This window comes from Saccoglossus kowalevskii, chromosome 3 (genome assembly GCF_978046115.1).
Source record: "Saccoglossus kowalevskii chromosome 3, keSacKowa6.1, whole genome shotgun sequence".
Lineage (NCBI taxonomy): Eukaryota > Metazoa > Hemichordata > Enteropneusta > Harrimaniidae > Saccoglossus > Saccoglossus kowalevskii.
In genome coordinates, this window is record NC_140643.1 from 32,311,690 (window position 1) to 32,336,133 (window position 24,444).

General features: G+C 33.3%; 2 protein-coding genes across 2 annotated transcripts in view; one reads left to right on the plus strand and one right to left on the minus strand.

The window, feature by feature from the left end:
• LOC102809214 (DALR anticodon-binding domain-containing protein 3-like) overlaps positions 1-22,191 on the minus strand; it is a 34,371-nt gene extending 12,180 nt beyond the window's left edge. Inside the window, exons 1-8 of the mRNA XM_006815588.2 lie at positions 21,901-22,191; positions 16,378-16,703; positions 11,432-11,781; positions 11,135-11,241; positions 9,746-9,998; positions 8,871-8,953; positions 5,030-5,147; positions 2,768-2,937 (exon numbers count right to left, since the gene is read on the minus strand). Of these exons, the coding sequence (XP_006815651.1) occupies positions 2,768-2,937; positions 5,030-5,147; positions 8,871-8,953; positions 9,746-9,998; positions 11,135-11,241; positions 11,432-11,781; positions 16,378-16,703; positions 21,901-22,155 (1,662 nt within the window). The 5' untranslated portion in view covers positions 22,156-22,191. The remainder of the gene's footprint in view (positions 1-2,767; positions 2,938-5,029; positions 5,148-8,870; positions 8,954-9,745; positions 9,999-11,134; positions 11,242-11,431; positions 11,782-16,377; positions 16,704-21,900) is intronic.
• LOC100367515 (uncharacterized) overlaps positions 1-24,444 on the plus strand; it is a 31,250-nt gene that overhangs the window by 3,009 nt on the left and 3,797 nt on the right. The gene's annotated exons all lie outside the window — the stretch shown is intronic.

The following is a 24,444-nucleotide window of genomic DNA, read 5'->3' on the forward strand; positions in this document are numbered from 1 at the left end:
ACCACCAAAATTTTAAGATGGTGGTCAACATTGATCACTGGTGAAACAAGCCAGGCATGGTACAGTATCCGTTAGTTATCAAATTTAAGATGTATAGTTTTGTTTATAGTAATATAGCTAGAATATAAACATGTCAGTAATATTATTATGATGATTTGATTAACATTTAAATGATTGACATTTGTATCTGTTCGTCAAATGAGTATCGAGAGATATTGCTCTGGAACAGCATTAATTAAAACAAAATCAGCCTTTTTGAATACATGTATAATGAATATATAAAATTTGAACATAGTCAGTCAAAGTATGTCAGAGATATGGCTCTGGAAGCCCATTCATTAAAACAAAATGGCCACCAGTCAGCCATTCTGAATCCGATCTAACAAATAAAATAACGTGCATCAGGAACCCATAATGTTTAATGTATGTACCAAGTTTGAACAAAATCCATCCATAAATGCTTGATATTTGATTTTTTAGCACAAAAATGGCCACCATTCGGCCATTTTTAATAGGAGGACATGATGTATAATGAATATTTAAAATTTGAACATAATCAGTCACAGCAAGTCAGAGATATGAAACTAGAACCACATTCATTAAAACAAAATGGCCGCCAGTCGGCCATTTTGAATCTTATCTGAAAAACGAAAGGATGCGCATCAAGGTCCAATTATGTCCAACGTATACACCAAGTTTGAACAATATCCATCTGTAAACAGCCGTGAAATGCTTGATTTTGATGATTTTTTAGCACAAAAATGGCCACCATTAGGCCATTTTTAATAGGATCGTCAAACCACTATATCTGTATATCTATGAAATGATGTGTAATAAATATTTAAAATTTGAACATAATCAGTCACAGCAAGTCAGAGATATGGCACTAGAACCACATTCATTAAAGCAAAATGGCCGTCAGTCGGCCATTTTGAATCTTATCTGAAAGACAAAATAATTTGCATAAAGGTCTCATAACGTCTAATGTATATACCAAGTTTTAACAAAATCCATCAGTAAACAGCAGAGAAATGCTTGATTTTGATGATGTTTCAGTACAAAAATGGCCGCCATTCGGCCATCTTGAATCAGATTGTGAAACAAATTGATGTGCATAAGTATAATATTATGTTTGATGTATGTGTGAAGTTTGATTGTGATTGGTCCAGGCATGTCTAAGATACAGGTCCGGACGCACGGACGCATGAACGCACAAGGGTCAAAACACAAGTCCCCGTTTTCGGACTGCATCGGACAGGAACCCATAATGTTTAATGTATGTACCAAGTTTGAACAAAATCCATCCATAAATGCTTGATATTTGATTTTTTAGCACAAAAATGGCCACCATTCGGCCATTTTTAATAGGATGACATGATGTATAATGAATATTTAAAATTTGAACATAATCAGTCACAGCAAGTCAGAGATATGAAACTAGAACCACATTCATTAAAACAAAATGGCCACCAGTCAGCCATTTTGAATCTTATCTGAAAAACTAAAGAATGTGCATCAAGGTCCAATTATGTCCTACGTATACACCAGGTTTGAACAATATCCATCTGTAAACAGCCGAGAAATGCTTGATTTTGATGATTTTTTAGGACAAAAATGGCCACCAATAGGCTATTTTAATACGAGCGTCAAACCACTATATCTGTATATCTATGAAATGATGTGTAATAAATATTTAAAATTTGAACATAATCAATAATCAGTCACAGCAAGTCAGAGATATGGCACTAGAACCACATTCATTAAAGCAAAATAGCCGCCAGTCGGCCATTTTGAATCTTATCTGAAAGACATAATAATTTGCATAAAGGTCTCATAACGTCTAATGTATATACCAAGTTTTAACAAAATCCATCAGTAAACAGCAGAGAAATGCTTGATTTTGATGATGTTTCAGTACAAAAATGGCCGCCATTCGGCCATCTTGAATCAGATTGTGAAACAAATTGATGTGCATAAGTATAATATTATGTTTGATGTATGTGTGAAGTTTGATTGTGATTGGTCCAGGCATGTCTAAGATACAGGTCCGGACGGACGCACAAACGCACAAGGGTCAAAACATAAGTCCCCGTTTTCGGACTGCGTCCGAGCGAGGACTTAAAAAACCTATCTATCCTTGACATTGAGTTTAATGATGTCCTATCACATCGTGTCTTCTCATTGCACCAGTGTTTCCTGGAATGTTTATATTATAGCCACTTTTTAGCTCAATTATAGAGTTTCACATTTGAAGTAATATGAAAATTAAAATGGACCCCAAATTAAAATATTCACACTGACTGCAATAATATTTACCCTGCCTGTTCCAACACAATTCACTAGTGAATTTTACAGCACAAAAAAACTTGTCACATGAGGGCGCTATACTATGTCGATTAATAGCTCCAAGAAATTAGATCACCCGTACTCACTAAATTACCTCCATGTACTCGCTACAAATACCACCCGTACTCACTGCAAATACACCCATACTCGCTGCAAATACCACCCATACTCGCTAAAAATATCACCCATACTCGCTACAAATATCACCCGTATTTGCTATTTTGGAAAAGTATGGCCCGTACTTTTCAACCGTACTTGGCTTATTTTGGTACATTTATATACCTCCAGATTGATCATTCTTTTGATAATATCACTGAAGACACATTAAAAGTATACAACAATAAGATTGTTTGTGGGTTGAACCATAAACTACAAAGAACCAATGAGCAAGGTATTGATTGACAAATGTATGCATCATCACCTTATGTGAGTGAATCTTGGATCGTGGATTAGTAGGATCTATCTTGCCAACACAGTTTCTGACAAGACTGGCATATGGCAGTATGTAGTTGAAAAGCAATTGCCATTCTTCCTCTTCTCTTAAGAGACTAAAATCAATGGAAGCAACATCTGGAAGACTGGGATATAAACCTGATGAAAAAAATTTTGAAATCAGGTGTCAGATTTGGAAAATATATTATATTTCTTCCCCAAACTTCATAAACAAGCAGCCTCAAAACAAAAATAGTTGATTATATGTTACAATAATTAATATTATGCAGAAAACAATCAACTATAGTCTACTTTGATGCTATCATAAATGCAAATCGGGGTTAGATTTGATGGCATTATTCAACATAATGTGTAGCCAACAAGTCAAGAAAATTTAGAATCCGGTAGATAAAACTATATGAAAGAAAAAGTTTCCAATCAGCACAAATCATCAATTAACCTTCTGACTAAATAGTTAACACAGAAGGTGAATGTATATGTAACAAACGACTTCTACTTTTAAATTAATTTAATTTTTCTTCTGAAAATTTCGGTTACAGAATGTATTGAATCAAAGTTGCAGGCATCAGTGATAGAAACATGCTTATATTTATTTTGGGAAAACACCATTAAAATTACCCACAGTACTCACTAATGGTACCCTTTAATAGCACAATTAAACCCTACTAGAATTTTAAAAAAATATATATAATTCTAGATCAGGAAAGGTATTAAAAGCATGAAAATCATGAAAAAGACCCACCGTTAAAGTCCTATTATAAACCGCGGTTTATATTACAATGTATCAATTTAAAAATTGGGATCAAAAGCTCAAGTTCGGGGTGCGGTTTCTATTACGTACATATTGCAATCACTAAATGGGCGTGGTCATTTTTTGTCCACAACACATGCACAAAACAAACAATACACCGTACAATTTCTTGAATAAGCGTCGGGGAAGAGTGAAAGGCCTTATTTTGGTTCTAAAATAGGCGTTACGAAATGTTGAAAAATTACAGTCAATCAAAAAAAAAAATCCACATGATACAAAAAATACTCAGTATTTTTAATGTAATATGCATTTATTTTTTTAATTTTCTTGGTAACAAAAAGTATATTCTAACAGAAGTTTCAAATAAAAACACGAATGCACTGCTTAGTAGCAAATGATCACATGTAGCTCGATCCGGCCATGCTGCTGGTCACAAGTGAATAACTTACTTGTTTTCGAAGTGTTGATATTGGTGATTATTATTTAGTAGTGATTACAATAACGCACGAAAAATAAATTCGTTGAATTGTTATAAAATGCAAGTAAAATTCAACTTAATTTCCCCGTAAGCGAATGATTTCAGTCACATGTAAACAGCCGATACGATATCCGCCATGCTTTTGAATGCTCACGTGACGTATTATTGACCGGATAGGTCAAGTCGCTAATTAACCAATCAAAATGCTCGATGGTGCCCACGTGTCTAAATTACATAGCTCATTTAAATATGTTAATGACAGTTCAGCGACCTCATGGTGAACGCAACACGGAAGAGATTTACCGATAATGTAGTGCGATCTTTTGCCTTTGATTTCCATGGGAAAACGGCATGATTTTTTTTTTAAATCAAGAAATTATTTGTTTTCGAAAGATAAATTATTCTTCAATGCTCAGTTTAACACTTTTACGGTGATAAAAGCTCATTGTCTAAAACTTACGAAACACAGACGTATTCAGAAAGAGTATTGACAGAGGTCACCGCCAGAACAAAAGCAGTTTCATTGCCTGTCTGACATCTTATCACCGCTGAACAATAAATAGGTGTGAATATTTTTAGGCATGTTGTCGAAACAAATGAATAGGATTAGGAACAATGCCGTTTTGGAACAGCTGGTTGAAACAATGAAGTCAGTCACGGTCTTGTAGAATTGGGGGTGCGGTTAGTAATATGTACTTTTCAAGTTTTCAATTTATGTTAAGAACTCTTTAACCCTGAAGCCGGAATTGGGGGTGCGGTTACTATTACGTATGCGGTTTATATTAGGACTTTAACGGCACTTAGGATTTTCAGATCTGGAAAAAAAATTACGTGCATATTCGGCAGAGACTTGTTTATCAACCTGCCAAGTTTCATTGATATCTGTTGCAGAATTTCTGAGAAAATGTTAGAGACGTCACAGACATAAAATTGATATAAGAATTAATAGTCCACCTTTCAGGCTGTGTCTGAAATGGGGACTAATTAAACTTGTCAAATACCTTGTTCCACAGCTTCGTAATAGCGTGCCAATAATGTTGACAGTCTTGCGCAGTTATAAATAACAAATGAACCTCCTTTACTGTCACTTATACCACTTACAGATAAATCTACTTTAACCTGTCAAATAGATAAAGATATAATTATAAGATGTACCAGATGTGGTGACTATACTAGAAGTGGTAGTGTGATAAATGCATTATAAGCTGTCAGTGTATCAACACAAGTTATATTATTACATATGTACTGCAATTTATTTTGATTCGTCCCTGAAATCAAAATCGGTATTTCCATAACCCATATGCAAACGAGGTCTGAGAGCAAACAAAGTAGTCCCTTCAGGAGTACAGTTTTTCAGAATAAACAATACTTAGAAGTACGATATTTTCCCCTTGGGGTACATGAATATACTTGCCGAGTGAAATGAAATTTGAACAACAGCCTGAGTAATGGTACTTTTAGGCAGTCACTTATTTTGGCCCAAACTAATTTGCATATCACCCATGCAATAATGTTTTCGGTATTTTCACGGTCGATATGCAAATGAACATTTTCGTCTGCTATTTTCATTGGCTACCGAACTATTTTTATTTTGTAAACACATTTTCGTCTGCTATTCTTATCCAGTTCAAATCGTTCACCAACATTTTTGGCATGTCAGGTGTACATCACATGGAATACTACGATTGGGAGAACTTAATGTATGTTGACCACCTGGAAACTGAGTTTTATAAACCTTGAAGGGCTCTCAGAAGATCCACCAGCAGTGAAATCAGCGATTGCTATGCAGCCGCAACCATCAGCATCGAGATACCAGGTTTCTGCTGGCGACGTTGCGGCGTTACTCAGTTCCAAATAAAAATTACCAACGCCAAAAGAGCAATATTTTAACCGGTAATCAAGACTCAGTCAATCCACGACCAGCAAGCAACATGCTCGTGAAAGTACGGCCGCAGGATACACCGCATCACTCGTGAAAATAACTTCCATACGCAACGAAAGCCACGGGGAAGGTGTGGGGTTGTGTCATAGTATGCCATGACTTTACAATATTAAATCAGCATCCTTCTTAGCAGTCATTTCAGTAACAGTGTGAAGTCATTCCAAATAAGAAACGTGATTTTTCAAGATGGTGGACATATATTAAAATGAAGTTCATAGTGAAAAATTTGAACCAATTTGGCTTCTTTATGTATTATATTTGGATGATCTATATGAATAATGTAACCTTATTCAGGTTTTGTTTTGTTTTGGTCAAAGTGATAACTCCTAGGAATAAGATTATTTTTATATTCTACAGAATGTTATAATCTGCACATAAACCAAATTTAAACAAAATGAAACCATGCACAACCAAGATCCAGAATGGAAATTCCAGAAATGCTTAAATACAAATTTTAACATTAAACAAGCAGCTTAGATAGCTCCACTGTTAGCAATGGAGCTATTTCAATTAAAGCATTGAAAATACCATTAGAAAATGAACAAATCTGAAGCAAGCGCCCTTGCGGTTTTCAACCAAAAATGACAAAAATATTCACGCTGGACAATCACTCATGTGATAAGCTCCGCTGAACAAATTCAACAGCAGAGCTAAAAAGCCACAATTTGGTTATCTTAAATCGGAACACCAATAATGTATGATGTACAAAGTTTGACCATGATCGATCAGAGCATGTCAGAGATCTACATTTGTAGTTCCGAAAGAGCTCTATTGAATCGGTTCTGAAAAATATATACATGTAGGCATGCATCATGGTTCCTCATTGTCCAATGTATATAACAAGTTTGAACAAAAACCATGAATACATGATGGAATTCAGCTCCGGAATGTAAAAAAAAAATTTGAAAAAAAAAAACATTTTAACACTTAATCCTAGTCTAAGTTTCACAAGGAAAGTTAGTTCATATCACATGATGACAACCGCATTTTAATCACATGACTATAAATGTTTATGATAGCCTCTATTGCCCACAATGAACTTGTGCACATACACTAGAACAATGTAAGGTAGACAGTTTATAACACGCCAAATATTTATAGTATCATTATTACCATTCACTGGTAAAGTTGAACTTGTGAAACATGTGATAGAAAATTGATATATTTTGTTTTTTGTGCCCAACTGTAATAATTAAGGTATTAATAAGATATCTGTGTCAGAAGTTGTTTGCAAACAGCTGAATATTACATTTCTGTAGATCTGGTTGTGATTGAATTTTCATCATCTCAGGGCCACAGTCAGCTGGCGCATATCTGATATAATAAAATAAATGCGATATTTACTATATGGGGGCTGCCATCTTGAATGACGCGTAAAACTAAATAAGAGACAAGTTGTGAAACGCGTTTTTCAGATTCCTACAAATCAGGACAAAATACCAATCTTTCACAAAAATACGGTCCGTTGGGGTTATATTAAGCCAACCGATAACAAAATTCGGCCGAATTCGTCGTTTGTGTGTGGAATAATCACTTGCATACGAACACCTAATTATGCGAAGAACCTAAACACTAAGCCGGGGTATTTGAAACCGAAATTGTCATTTAAGCGTTAGACCGTCGCTGATTGGCTGCTGTGCTGGAATGCCAATTGTTATTCTACAGTATTTTATTATCACGTGTGCGCCAGCTGACTGTGCTCAGGGCATCATCAAGTCCAACCACATGCAAGACCTTTCAACCAACGATTGAAATATGGCCTTACCAATGGGATAGTTTGTGATAAATAGTTTTTTTGATTTCCTGTGCATTTCAAGCAACTCCCTTCTATCGTAATTTTTTTATGACATTTTTTTGCAATTGCACTCAAGAAAACTTTAAACAAGGAACATTTCATACTTCCTATGCTAGTTGTGCTGAGCATATTCAAAGCAGGATTCCAAAACTGCATGTATGATGGGATTTTGAGTTGTCAACTACAACTGTATGTTAATGACCATGTTTAATATATAATACAACTTGACACAGCCATATTTGATATCACAATTAATCTTCAAGTACCATTTAGATATTATTGATAATACAGAATTTTCAAACTTATGAAAACATTTACTGCTACTAGTATCACACTCTGCATGTAAACTACATGTATAAAACAAAATACTTGTTTTAAAGATGAGATTAGAATGGAGAGACCACCTGCTTTCTCCAAAAGGAGCAAATTTGGTGCATATTTTGGCAGGTGTTTGAGAAAAATTTGCTCATTACACACAACCATGAGGAGACTTACAGATAAAGCTAGAAAATCAGAATGCTCAAATGCAAGCATTTATAATAATAATATCAACAATAACACTAAATTTATATCTAAGTTATTTGAAACTGTACTATCCCTATCATCTTATTGTCAGTGTGATAAAACAGAAAATGGTAATTGCATTACATAGTTCATGTGAGATATCAATTTTAAGAATATTTAAAATTTAAAATTTGAACATTAACGATCAGGGCATGTGAGAGATATGGATCCAAAATCATATTCATCAAACAAAATGGCCGACAGAGGGTCATTTTTAATCTGTAAAACAAAATGTCATGGATCAAATGAAGTCCCACATTGTCTAATGTATGTTTCCCTTCAGAACAAAATCTGAATTTGATTGACAAAAAAAATATATATCTTTGTTCAGTTGGGAGGCTAAGATAAGTCATAACAAGGTAAAACAAATATCTCTTTGTTCATCAACTATGTAGCAAGTGTAGACAACTGTCCATGAACTTCTGAGATAATGCAGTTGACAGACACACAAAACCTAATCCATAAGCTCCAGAATGTTCAGTTGGGGGGTGGAGGTGCTAAGAGAGTCATAACATAGTAAAACAAATATCTCTTTACTTACAGAATTTCTGGCTGTGGTACCAAGAAGTTCAAATTTGATTGCAGCAATAGTCATTGCATTTATAGTTGCCTCCCAGCCTTCCCCTAAAACGGATAGGATATATTATTTTTTATTTCAAACATTACATTCAAATCTATAGGACTGTTTTAGTAACAATTGTGCTCATCTTGTACATCAATTTATATATTAATATACATATTCATGATCATATGACTATGGTGCATATCGTTCACAGTTTTGATGTTTAGTGTGATATATCACGAGCTGATATGGTATGGTTACCATTTAATTTTATGTGTTTCCAAACAATACATTGAGATGGTGATTGTGAGGCAGTACTGTTTTTATGGCAGTTTATTTTGAAAAGTTATTTATAGAATGGCAATATTTCTGCTGTACACCAATAACCATAACTGCACCAATAGGAATAGATGTCATGCCATATTTGCATAATTTAGCAATAGAGTAATAAGCGTAATTTAGTGAAATTCACAGTATTTTTGGCACTCAGAGTTAGTCACGTGAGAAAATACTAGTCCATGACATCATTTGCATCAACTGGCTGTATGAACAAGTGATAACCTTATATTGTTGGAATGTATCACCAAATACTATAAATGCATTAATTATTCACTGAGTTTTAATTTTCGCTATTTCAGTGCAAAGTAAAATTTGCTAAATTAAATGAACATGTAAAATACCGGTAACAAAAGAACTCATTGTTTCCCAGTCGAGTGAACTTAAAACCTAGTAAAAATTGCTCAAAACAAGGAAATAGTAAAATTGAATGCCAGTGAAAATAAATGCTTTTACAGTAATATTCTCCAAGGAAAATAGTACTATTCAACAAGAAGCAAAATGGATAGTGCCTTTACCTTTAACAGCAGTTCCATATTTCATAACCCATGCCTCTCTCATTTGACTTTTTCTTAATTGATAATATTTAGCAGCAGACATGACTGGAGTATGTGGAGTATGTTTAATATTTTTTCTTGCAATGACTGGACCATAAACACAGTGTATCTGTTGACAATCTTTTGCTTTGTCTGAAATCATTCTACAGACTAAATCAACTTGTTGCTGACTGAATTCCTTCTCATAGTTCACAACATGTACAAGTAATATATTCTAATGGTAAAATGATATGATAAGAGCACAGTGTTAAATTATCTTATCCTTAACTTTTTCACCACCAGTTCCCTCATTTCATCCCGTTTATAGTCTGTCTGAACTGGAACAAAAACATTCATATTCAAACATAAAAACTGAAAATTTACACCAATTTTGTCAGTTTGCTCAAAAATTCGGGTTCATTTCCAAAAATATTGAAGAATATAAGAAAAAAGGGCAGAAAAATTTGAGCAAGAAAGTCTGGTGGTGAAAAGGTTAAACAATTCTAAAAATGGCATCATATTTGATTCTAACAAAGGTTCATTGAGTTACTATAACACAAGCAGACAGATATCATCTTTATAGCTTAAATGCCCTGATAGGAGGAAGATCAAAGGCCCTACCAACTATCTTTATAACTTTCGACACAATGCGTATTATCTGATCTAATGTTTTTTTGAGTTTAAAATACAATTTCAATAACATGAGTACTAATTACTGATGATGTTAACAAGCCACTTAATTTAAAAATTTAAACTTTAAAACAACGAATATGACCTGCATTAATAAATAAATAAATAAATAAAAATATACAAGATTAAGTCCAAGATCCGTAGATGAACTTTGGAAATAGATAAACACCTGCCCACACAATACAATTGAATTATCTACTCTGTAGATAGTACAGCAACCTGTTAAAGAACTTTGCATACTTTTTGTGAATTAATTCTAAACCAATTATACCATACTGTAAACGAACATATTAAAGTAAAAGTAAAAGTAAAAAAATGAGTGATGGTTGAATGTAGATGGCCTGATGTATGCGATAAAATATGATACTGTTCAGACATATTGTTCAAATTAATACAATTCAAAATATCAAGATTGATGTCAGATTTTGGATCATAAAACCACCATAATCCAGAAAAGAAATGCATTACATGTGTGAAAGTGAAACTTCAAATAGTAGCATTACAATGTAACGCGGGGTTCCACCATACAAGACTGCATAGGTAGAGAAGACAGTTGGTGGCATTGGAGGAAGGGCCTTAAAATGTCCTTGGTGCTCTTAGAAATTGTTCATCCTGACGACATCAACCACCATGGTAATAAGTCTGAATACAGACAAATTTTTATCTATTTTTTTTACATACCTGTGAACTATGAGTACTATGATTACTTCTTTTAAGCAACTCAATGTGTTTTTCTATTTTGCAACAATTACTCAATATCTGACATGATGTTCCATCTTCTTTAAAAACTGGAAAAAAAAATCAATCAAAACTTGTGAAATGTTTTTCATTTTGATAGTCTAAGGTCAAAAGAAAGTTTGCTTCAAGTAGAATTTACACTATGCATTTTAAATTCTGATAAAAAAGAATGCCGAGTTGCAATTATAATACCCTGTACATAGATTAAGTATGCACAATAAAATCATAGTTTGTATTTACCTTGTATATTGTTGATATTTTTATCATAACCGTCTTTACCAATAGTAAGTCTATTATCATTCAGGAACTGTCTTAAATCAAGAAAGATTAAATTCTTGGACTCTGTCCTATATTTATCTTTGTCGATATCATCTGCAGGATTGTCTTCAAACTCTCCACCGTGTTTTGTTGCTAAAGTCTTATCTAAAACAATGTATTTGCACTTTTCGATTTTATCCTTGAAATTTTTAAGTTGATCTTCAAAGTCAGAAATACTGGCAGTATGATCTAAGTTGGCGACTATCCCATATTCTTGAAGCATTTCTTGCAGCTTTTGATCAGAAACACTTAATTTGTTGCAGACTTGATACCTATTGATAAGTAAGAAGATATGGACATTTCTATAACAGAAAGGTCATGCAAAGTACCAACCATTCTCCCTCTCAGAGTGTGTAACCCCAGTTGACTAATGTACAGTGCACTATAGATCAGCTAATACACATTAAATCACTTGTGATTAAGCATTCTAATCACTTCGAAATAAGAAATATGGATATTTTCTTTGTCTTGTTTTCACCAAGATCAAACAAAGTGCTAAAGTTTATCTTATTTTTAAGGAGAAAATCCAATATTTACTGTGCACTGTTTACCAATGTCTACTCTGCTTCAGAACAATAAATATAAAAATCGATAAAATGGCATGATTGAATCAATCTATGAGATAAAGACAAAAACAAATATATCACACCAACATCAACAGATATTATATTACAGCGATGAAAGAATGACCTGTTTAACCATGGAACCTGTTTAGTTCCATGGTTTAATCAAGACATACATGCTATTATAAATGTTTTTTATTCAGACACATAATCTGACACATCTTCCAAGTGAATGACATTGGTTAAAGTATATCTAAAAAATAAAGCACACACTCAAACTGTGAGTTTTCATAACAAAAATGCCAACTAGATACAAAAATCAGATGTCACAAAGCACCTAATTTCAAGGTCAAAATTTGTAAAAAATACCTTGGATTGACATAAATGTTAAAATATATCTATTATGAATATGTTTCAAACTAATTTTTGGATCTTTCACCGGACAAAATAACAAATGAAAATAACATACCCAACTATAGAACTTTGAACAAAAAGTTGCAGAGAAATTTACAAGAACCCATAACAATTGACTGAAAATGATTGACAAAACAATCAACAAGAACAAAATTTAAACAAGTCATTGTCAATGACACGTCCCCGTTCCGTTCATATTTGAGTGACATATACATTCAAAGCAGATCATGACCGAAATGCACCTGCATATGTACAACACATTGTGCTAAATCTGAACAAAATCCATCCATGCATGACTGAGATCCGGTTCTGGAATTGTGAAAATACGTGATTTTGATGCATTTTCGGCCTTAAAATGGCTATCATTTCGCTATTGTTAAGCAGATCATGAAACAAAGGCACATATCTATTTGTGACATGATGTACCATGTGTGTGTGAAGTTTGAACTTGATCAATCCAGACATGTCTTGGATACGGATCCAGAACTGAATTCTTTAACAAAATGGCCGCCAGTCGGCCATTTCGAACTTGATCCGAAAAAAAAAAAGACGTGCATCAAGGTCCTATTATGTTTAATGTATGTACCAAATTTGAACAAAATCCATCCATGCATAACTGAGATACGGGTCCGGAATGGTGAAAATGTGCGATTTCAATGCATTTTCGGCCTTAAAGCGGCCGCCATTTGGCTATCGTTAATGAGATCATGATACAAATGCACATACATATTTGTGACATGATGTACCTTGTGTGTGTGAAGTTTGAACTCGATCAATCCAAGCATGTCTCGGATACGGATCCAGAACTGAATTCTTTAAAACAAAATGGCCGCCAGTCGGCTATTTCGAACTTGATCCGAAAAAAAAAATGACGTGCATCAAGGTCCTATTATGTTTAATGTATGTACCAAGTTTGAATGAAATCCGTCCATGCATAACTGAGATCCGGGTCCGGAATGGTGAAAATGTGCGATTTCAATGCAGTTTCGGCCTTAAAGCGGCCGCCATTTGGCTATCGTTAATGAGATCATGAAACAAATACACATACATATTTGTGACATGATGTACCTTGTGTGTGTGAAGTTTGAACTTGATCAATCCAGACATGTCTCGGATACGGATCCAGAACTGAATTCTTTAAAACAAAATGGCCGCCAGTCGGCTATTTCGAACTTGATCCGAAAAAAAAAATGACGTGCATCAAGGTCCTATTATGTTTAATGTATGTACCAAATTTGAATGAAATCCGTCCATGCATAACTGAGATCCGGGTCCGGAATGGTGAAAATGTGCGATTTCAATGCATTTTCGGCCTTAAAATGGCCGCTATTCGGCTATCGTTAATCGGATCATGAAAAAAATGCATGTGCATATGTCCCATATAATGTGTGATGTATGAGTGAAGTTTGAACTCAATCGGTCCATGCATGTTCGAGATACAGGTGATCACGGACGCACGGACGCACGGACGCACGGACGCACACAGGGCAAAACATAAGTCCCCGTTTTCGGACTGCGTCCGAACGGGGACTAAAAAGCTTAGAAAGAACTCTTGTGTGCTGAAAGTATTGAAAACATATTTAAAATTAATTAGCCTTTAAAACAAGAAGCTTGGTAACTAATATTTGTCTGCTATTTGAGATGCACAATGTGAAAACATTATTTTATAATACTTTTGAAAATGTATTTGATTTTACATCTGTGGTTTTCAGTCTAATTTATTCCAGAACACCTCAAACATAAGTTCAGTTTAAATCAGATTTTTTGAGACATCAGAAATTGGCTAATAATAATTAGATAAATCTATAAACATGGGTTTCATTATTAAACTAAACATATCTGTAGATTATCCCAGAGTATCTATAAACCAAATTTCAATGAAATATGATGATTATGCAAATTCGGCAATTAGTAAGCTTGATTTTCAATCCAAAACTAATGGATTGTTCCCAGGCACTAACATACCAAGTCTTATTGAAATGCTATAATTGTTTTTTTTGAAAAAATGGGCAATTATATGCAAAGATTTCAACCCAAACTAATTAGGTCTGAGTATTGTTCCAGGGCACATATGTACAGGTTTCATTATAATGTGATTAATTAATTCTTAAAAACTTCGGAATAAATCGGAAAAGTAAATTATTATGCAAATTAGGTAATTATTGTGGATATATATATACATCGAAAACAAATTACCAGTAGATTGTTGCATTGTCTTAAAGTATTTATGTACCAAGATTTATCGAAATAAGATAAGAGACATTGATGGAAAAGCTAAAAACTGACTAATTATTATGCAAATCAGCTAATATGCACATATTTTAATGCAAAAGGTCTGTGCAATTCCACAGAATATGCATGTACCAACTTTCATTGACATGTGATTAGAATTTAGGATACTAATGGAAAAGCTGAAAAATTAAGAATTATTAAATTAGGTAATTAATATGCATCTATGTCGCAAGTTTCATCAAAATTCAACGAGTAGTTCTTTAGATATCATTGGAACAGTCATGGAACAGCTAAAAATGAGTTAATTATCATGCAAATTAGAGAATTAATATGCATGGATTTACACCAAAACCTAATCAAATCTGCACATTAGCCAGGAGCATCTATACATCAAGTTTCATCAAAAACCAACATATAGTTCTTGAGATATCAGTCTAATAGATGGACAAACACACACACAGACAGACACAGACACACTAACTGCAAAGAATCTCATTGTGTGCTTCACACACAGAAGTCAACAACTGACTTGCACAATACATTATAGATATTTACAAGTTAAAGAACACAAAACAAATGACTGACAACAATTGACAAAATAATCCATAGGAACAAAACAAAACAAAAACAACTGACAAGTACGCTACACTACAATCAAATCAAATCAGTAAGAAAAATTTAAATGGACTCCATGGCTCCATGATATACATGAAGTGATGTCAAGTGTTTCAAAATGAGTGAGCACATTCTGCTCTAGAGGTAGCACCCACCATATATATTTGTATACAATAATCAAATGGTTTCTGTAAATAAATATATATAAATATATAATAACACATTGGCTCTCATTGCTCTTTTTTTAACTATTTGAGTCATAGAATTTGTTGTAAATCAGTTGGGCATCATAACAGCTTAGGAGCATGTCACACAAAGGTGAAATTATAAGTCCTCATTTTCAGACATTGTTTAAACAGTGTCTAACAGGGGACCTCATTGTCGAAATAACTCTGCTATCTTTGTAGAGTCTTACTCAAAATAAAATTGATAGTGTTCTATATAGTGATATATTAGCTATTTACCATGGTTATTGTTACCTCAATGTTCTCGCTACAGTATATCACAACCACAATAGTTTATATGGTTGCCGCTATGACAATTGCAAATGTTAACAACTTGTCAAAAAACATACCAAATATCAAACTAATTGAGCTGGTAGTTTTCAAAGAGAAGTAAAAAAACAACAAAGAACAAAACATAGAAAATTGAAAATGTCTTTCTAGAAATAAACAAATATTACAGAGATCTACTCATGATACCCACATATGAAGTATCAAATCATTGAACTTGTAGTTTATGAAAAAAAATTAAAGATAGTACATTTTACCAAAAATATTTGCTGAAAATAGATAATTGAAGACATTGTCATAAAATGACAGAGGTCCACTCAAAAGTACCTACATACCAAGTACCCCCGGTATCATAGCAATTGAGCTTTTTTCAAAAAAAATTTTAAAAATAGCTTTAACAAAAATATTTGTCAAAAATAGAGAATTGCAGATATCGTCACAAGGTCCACCAAAGTAACTACACACCATTATTTTTACAGCTAATGTGGTGCAGGGGTTGTTAAATGCAGAAATGTTTATGAAACAAACTTACCCATTAGCTTCCAAGACAGATCCAATATGCTCACATAAAAACACTGATCTTAATTGAGAAAGGGTCATATCATCACAATTCAAATCATGGAGAAAAGCACTGTTATTGAGAATACACATTTTTCTATCAGATTTGTCAGTACCGGTAGTTCGCCTGCCATAAAGAACCTCCTGTGTGACAACTTCACTTAATACATTCTGGAATGCACATGGTCTATTAAGCTTAATAAACACAGATTTATCTTTCTCACAAATGTTATAGTTCTGTATTTTCAATGTCCAGGCTTCACTTGACGTTTTTAGTTCATTCAGCAATTCACTGATAGTCTAGAAACAAAAAAATATAGAAAGAAAATTAGCGAAAAAACATTTTTCTGAATAGATTACACAATGAAATAAATAAATAAATAGAAATGCAAATTAGTATAGCAGTTTATGAGAAGTATGAAAAAAAAAATCAAAGAAAGCTTAGAAAGAACTCCCATGTGCTGAGAGTATTGGAGACACATTAAATATAATTCGAAATTACTTAGCTGAAAACTAATTATGCAAATCAGAAAATTAATATGACCAGATTTGAGTGTAAAACTAATGAGGTCTGCGCAATGTAACAGAAAATCTATGTTTCCAAGTTTAATTGAAATGTGATTAGGACCAAAAAATGATGAGTTATTATGCTTATTAGGGAATTAATATGAACAGATTTTTACCCCAAACTAATTAGGTTTGTACATTGTCCTAGAGCATCTTTGTACTAAGTTTTATTGAAATGGAATAATTAGTACTTTAGATATCAGTGTGAAAGCTTAAAATTGGTTAATTATGCAAATTAGGTAATTAATATGTACAGATTTAAACCCACAATTATTCAGGTCTGTCTATTGTCCTACAGCATCCATGTGCATTCATTGATATGTGATGTATAGTACCTGAGATATCAGTGTGAAAGTTGGTTAATTATGCAAATTAGGTGATTAATTTGCACAAATATTTACCGGAAACTAATTGGGTCTGCATAATTCTAGATTCATTGAAATGTGATGATTAGTACTTTAGATATCAGTAGAAAAGCTAAAAATTAATTATGCAAATTGGGTAATTAATATGCACAATTATTTACCCTAAAACTAATCAGGTCTCTGCATAGTCCTAAAGGATCTATGTACCAAGTTTCATTGAAATGCGATGATTAGTACTTGAGATACCTGTGGAAAAGCTGAAAATTAACTAATTATGCAAATTAGGTGATTAATAAGCACAAATATTTATCGAAAACAATCAATCTCTGCATAGTCCTTGAGTATGTAAGTACCAAGTTTCATTGAAATGTAATGCTCACTACTTATATCAAATGCTGAAAATTAATTAATTATGCAAATTAGGTAATTAATATGTACTGATATTACCATAAAAACTATCAGGTCTGTGCAGTGTCATATGACATATATGTACCAAGTTTCATTGAAATGTCATGATCAGTACTTATATCAAATGCTGAAAATTAATTAATTATGCAAATTAGGTAATTAATATGAACTGATATTACCATAAAAACTATCAGGTCTGTGCAGTGTCATATGACATCTATGTACCAAGTTTCATTGAAATGTGATAATTAGTACTTGAGATATCAGTGGAAAAAACAAAAATTGACTAATCATTATGCAAATTAGGTAATTAGTATCCACGGATTATTACCAAAAACTAATCAAAACCTAGCATTAGTTCAGAGCATGTATGTACAAAGTTTCATCAAAATCCAATGAGTGGTTGTTTAGATATCAGTGGAACAATCATGGAACAGCTAAAAATCAGCTAATTATCATGCAAATTAGGTAATTAATATGCATGGATTGTTACCAAAAACTAATCAAATCTGCGCATATGTTCAGAGCATCTATGTACCAAGTTTCATCAAAATCCAATGAGTGGTTATTTAGATATCAGTGGAACAATCATGGAACAGCTAAAAATCAGCTAATTAACATGCAAATTAGGTAATTAGTATGCACGGATTTTTACCAAAAACTAATCAAATCTGCGCATATGTTCAGAGCATCTATGTACCAAGTTTCATCAAAATCCAATGAGTGGTTCTTTAGATATCAGTGGAACAGTCATAGAACAGCTAAAAATTAGCTAATTATCATGCAAATTAGGTAATTAACGAGCATGGATTTTTACCAAAACCTAATCAAATCTGCGCATTGGCCCAGAGTATCTATGCACCAAGTTTCATCAAAAACTGATGTATGGTTCTTGAGATAGCAGTGGAACAGTCGGACACACATACACACATACACACACACAGACACACTAACTGCAAAGACTCCTATTATGTGCTTCGCACATGGGAGTCAAAAAGAAAGCTAAAAAAGAACTCCCATGTGTATTGGAGGCATATTTAAAATTAATTCCAAATTTAAGATTAGCCTTCAAACAAGAAGCTTGGTGACTAATATTTGTCTGCTATTTGAGATGCACAAGATGAAAACAATGTGATCCAGTATTGAAGTTTATAATACTCACAGAAAATACATTTGATTTACATTTGTGGTTTAATAGCAGTCAAATTTATTCAAAAGCACATAAACAAGTTCTTAGCAATCAACAATGCATGTAAATGTCATTGCAATGTGTTGATTAGTACTTCAGATATGAATAGAAAAGCCAAAAAATTATTAACTAATTATTATGTAAATTAGGTAATGATACTTTAACTGCAAACTGGTCAGGTCTTTGCATTGTACTTTTGCATTGATGTACCAAGTTTCATTGAAATATGATGATTAGTAGTACTTGTTTTACCAAGTTTCATTGAAATACAGAAATCATGCTTTTTGGGGGAGTGTGGGTACTTAGTAGCGCACTTAATTTAATTTCAGTTCATCATGTGCTAGATTATGGGGAATATTACGTCTAATTAGGGGGGGGGTTTGCAACATTAGTTGAGTTGTCATTGATTTCCACAACACTATTGCAATGAGAAAACAGAAATGGTCAAAAATATTTTTTTTTTTATTTTTTAAGCCAAAAGTCAAATGTGAAAGTAAACAAGTTATACTGATCAAAACCTAACATATTCAGTCATTTATCATTTTCTTCACTAAAATAAATTCTGTCAAGCATTGTTGTTGTTTTTTATCTCATACGAGGTGCGGAATGTAAATTTATTATTTTGTGTATACTAGAATAAAACGTACTAATGATTCAAAATTACGTACGTATTGGAGGCCGTGGCGTGTGTGTTTTAAAATGATGTATGCATTTTAAAAACGGCGTGACTGTGCTTTTTAATGGTATATGCATTAAATATATGTGCATTACAAAAATCATGTGTTTGTTTTAAATAGCGTGTGTGTACGAGGCGTGGAATGTAAATTTATTATTTTGTGTATACTAGAATAAAACTGACTAATAATTCTAAATTACGTACGTATTGGAGGCAGTGGCGTGTGTTTTAAAATGATGTATGCATTTTAAAAACGGTGTGACTGTGCTTATTAATGGTATGTGCATTAAATGTATTGTATTAAAAAATGATGCGTGTATTTTAAATAGCGTGTGTGTTTAAAAAAGACGTATGTGTTTTAAAAATCACGTGTGTATTAAAATGATACGTGTGTTGAAAAACGATGTGTGTGTTTTAAAAATGACGTGTGTTTAAAAACAATGTGTGTGTTTAAAAATGACGTGTTAGTTTTAAAAAGACGCGTGTGTATTAAAAATTATGTGTTTTTAAAAACGGCGTGTGGGTATTAAAAATGATGTGTGTATTAAAATGACGTGTGTTTTAAAAATGACGTGTGTTTAAAAACGACGTGTGTTTTAAATGATGTGTATATTAAAATGGCGTGTGTGTTTAAAATGACGTGTGTGTTTTTAAAAATGACGTGTGTGAGGTCGAATAGAAATTTCGTGTGTGAAAAAAAAACACGTGCATTAACATTTTTACGCCTGTAGGAGGCGCTATTTTTGAATGATTTTTTTTCGTGTGTGTGCAAAAAAACACGTGCATTAACCTTTTTACGCCTGTGGAGGGCGCTATCTTTGAATGATTTCATCGATTTTTTTCGTGTGTGTGTAAAAAAAATGCATTAACTTATTCACGCCTGTGGAGGCATCGTCTCAAGTGGTAGCCATTTTCGTTTGTAGATTTCTATAACATCAATGAGGTAGGTAGAAAGAAATGTGTCCAGCGCGAACGTTTTATTCATTCGGCCTTATAAATTTACCGACACTGTCAGAGGCCTGTCGATTTATCACGGATAGACCAGTATTCGGCCCCACGTCAGTTTTAAACACACATTATTTTAAAACACACGTCAATTTTAATATACATATAATTTTTAAAACACACGCGTCATTTTAATATACACATAATTTACAAAACACACACTTCATTTTGAAACACACACGTCGTTTAAAACACACACATCGTTTTTAAACACACGTCATTTTAATACACACATCGTTTTTAATACACACATCATTTTTTAAACGTACATAATTTTTAAAACGTCATTTTTTAAACACACATATTTTTTTTAAATACACACATCACTTTAATACACACGCCATTTAAAATACACACATCATTTTTAATGCACATACATTTAATGAACTCATACACACATCTATCATTTTGAAACACACACCATTAAAACGCACAGTCACGCCGTTTTTAAAATGCACACATCATTTTAAAACACACACGCCACGGCCTCCAATATGTATGTAATTTTGAATTATTAGTACGTTTTATTCTAGTATACACAAAATAATAAATTTACATTCCGCGCCTCGCAATCTCACATGATTAAAATTTTAAGTTTAACTAGTACAAGGATACATCTATTAGGAGAGCTTGTTGATACAACTGATGTCATGGGCTTGTATTATCCATGAACCGAACTATGAACAAGTGATATCAGGTGATGACTTTTTTATCATGTGACCAACTCAATGTGCCAAGCAGACAGAAATATCATAATATTACAGAACTGCGCTCACAAATCATATGCAAATTTTTGCTTATGCAGCTACAATTGCAAAGTGCTTTTGAAAATATCAATATGTTTTTTAGATAAACTGTCAGACCACTAATCTGACAAGGCCAAGTAGAATGATAAAATGAAATTAAATATAGAAGGACAGTAAAATACCGAATTTAAAACAGTTCGATAGAATTTTTTTTAAATTAATTAAAACTAGGTAAAAATCTCCTAATCCCGCTATTTTAACGTAGTTTGTTCACACCAAGAAAATTTACTGGGAGATTTGCCAAAACTAAAAAACTTTCACGAATACTAATTAGGAGAATATTTTTCCTGACTTGAATACGACATGGATACGATCTCCATTCCGCAGCCGGAAGAACAGAGTAGCAATGTTTCTTAAGTTTTACGTAAATATTTATAGTTCAGCATTTTACATTTTTGGTAAAAATGAAACAAAACAAATATGTGATTTTGAAGAATATATAAAAGCATCCTAATAATTTTAAATAATGTATGATACCTGCCTGTAGTGAAGAACACTGTGAACTCGGCTTCATGAGGTCAGGAGGCGGCTCCATCAACGCCTCTTTGAAAGTAGACGCAGGTATAGTAAAATCTCCATTTTGTAGATTTTTTGTCATTTTTATCATTAAGCTGCCAATCTTACCGTTTCCGAAAGTCATATTGTGACATTTTGAATTGAAGAATTCTTCAAACTTTCGATAAAAACCAAAATAATCGTCTGCATCAATATCAACACTAACACAGGAAGCCGCCATTTTAAATAGTGCGCATGCGTTAAAGTTATATACCCACAATGCCCTAAAGTGAAGGAGCTTGGAGAAGTTTTCAGGAAATAAACCTCATAGCACTAACTATTTAGTAACTACAAACTATATAATTTATGAAATTTCATACTTCACACTGTTGAAGTTTTGTAAAAATGGATATTCCACTAGTATTTCTTACTTCTCTGGCTGATTTTTTAAATTTATTTTTCAATCAGGGGCTCACCATTTGAATAAATAAATAGGAGCTGCATAAGTTACAAATCATTAACAACAATTTAACTAATTAAACAACAAAAATTGGATCAAATGTTAGAATTAAAGAAAAAAAATACAAAAGCGGAAAACTGAGTCAAATGTTAAATATCGGTATTAAGGAAAAGTAAAAAAGTGTAAACAACAAACTTTTGTCTGGATTCTATGGCACTGAAAAGGAATTGTTTGACTATTTTGTCAATGGCTGTATAAATGCCACCCATATTATGTCTTTCATTTGTTCAAAATCTGCGTAAAGATTGTTTTCTCCCGGCATTGAAAAAACGAGGGACAAAATGTTCCAGGGTTTCATCTCCTTCCCTACAACTTGAGCAAGTCCAGTCTTCGGAAGTATTATTTTCCCATTTCTTTTTTAATTCTATTCTAATCCAGGTGTTGGGACCTTGCTTTAAATTTAAAAACAAACAAACATGCAATTATGCAAATTTCAGTCATCATAATGAGTTGTCATCGATGAGCACTGCTTTATGTAAGTTTTCAAGTTAAATATTCATGATTATATCAATATTTATAAAGCATTTCACATGTAAACAAATCTCAAAACGCTATATTAAATCTATATGTATATGTTTATATTTAAAAATCTGAAATAGAAAAACTAACTAAAAACTAAGCAGTGATTTAGTTAAAAAATGTTGGAATACTCATTAAAAATGCATTTAAAATCCAGACTTAAATACATTTAAAGTGTTAATAATTTGTAGAGATATTGAGAGGGCATTTCAAATAGATAGACGGGGCACATATCTGACGAGCCCTGCCTTCATAATACTATTATCGCCAAAATACTGATGTAGACATATCTGTCCCTTAGTTTTCGCCCGCAAGGTACATACGACTTGTACCTCGCTCGGTGAGACTGAATTGGTACATGTACCTGCCCACGAATGCACGTTATTTTGAAAACTATCTAATGCTTCAATAAATTAATAAGTATACGTCATTGTCACGATTTGTTCACGTGGACGCCCTATTCCCACAACCAGTTACTATTTTCTTCTGTCGACGAAAATTCACCTCAAGACTGTATTTTAAATATTTTTTTTATAAATGTCGAGATAACGGAAAGCATTGATTATATATGTGTATTTGTTCTGCCGTATTGAATGATAGTATCTTTCTTTGTTTTCTTTGGCACGATGTTATCGCGAGGAGTGAATTACCCTTGCCACGTCACATCAATCGAACGTATGTAGTGCACGAATCAATCTTTAATAAGAGTGTGACGAAGAGTTCAACTGCCAATGCCATAGCGTTATCGTGAAATCACGTGACTACACACACGAATACGCACAATTGCATATCATGCAGTCTGAAATAAACTTTCCATCAATATATAGCTTTGTATAGTTCAGTAAATATTTTATATGAAAACTTCGGTTTAAAAAACGGTGTCATTGTAATGTTCCAATGTTGATTCAATACTGATAACACGATTGCGAGAAGAATGAAACGTATATCCTCCGGGGCGGACATCCGGGCATTTTCACCGCCTGGCAACCTGCGGCGGTGAAAACAAAGGCCCAAAACTCGCATAAAACGGTACTTTGGGATAACTGTTGAGACTCCTCTGAACAGTGTAACATGATTAGCCCTACGTGTGTAACATATATAAGTTTGGTTGTTTGGGATTACTTCAAAGTTGAGTTTGTGTTGTTTTCTCAAATTTTCACCGGCTCGACCGGCGTTCCACAGCAGCGCGCACAGAGCCCATAGAAATGCATGTACAGTGGTGCGCGTCGTAGCAACGTGGAACGTCTTGTGAAGTAGCTCCACCCCCGAGGATAAGCATAATATGGAGTCGACTAAACTTGACTTGCACCATAACTTGTTCGAACGCTGTTGATATTGGAGACCCTGTCAATGTTTTTCAACTGTTTCCTGTACTAACATCGTGTGGTAAGATGACGTCACATGCAAAGAGTATATACTACGAAACTTAGTCCCGCGCACGAAATTAACGTGTAACGCATAGACAAGTATAAAATTTATAAATTTGAGACG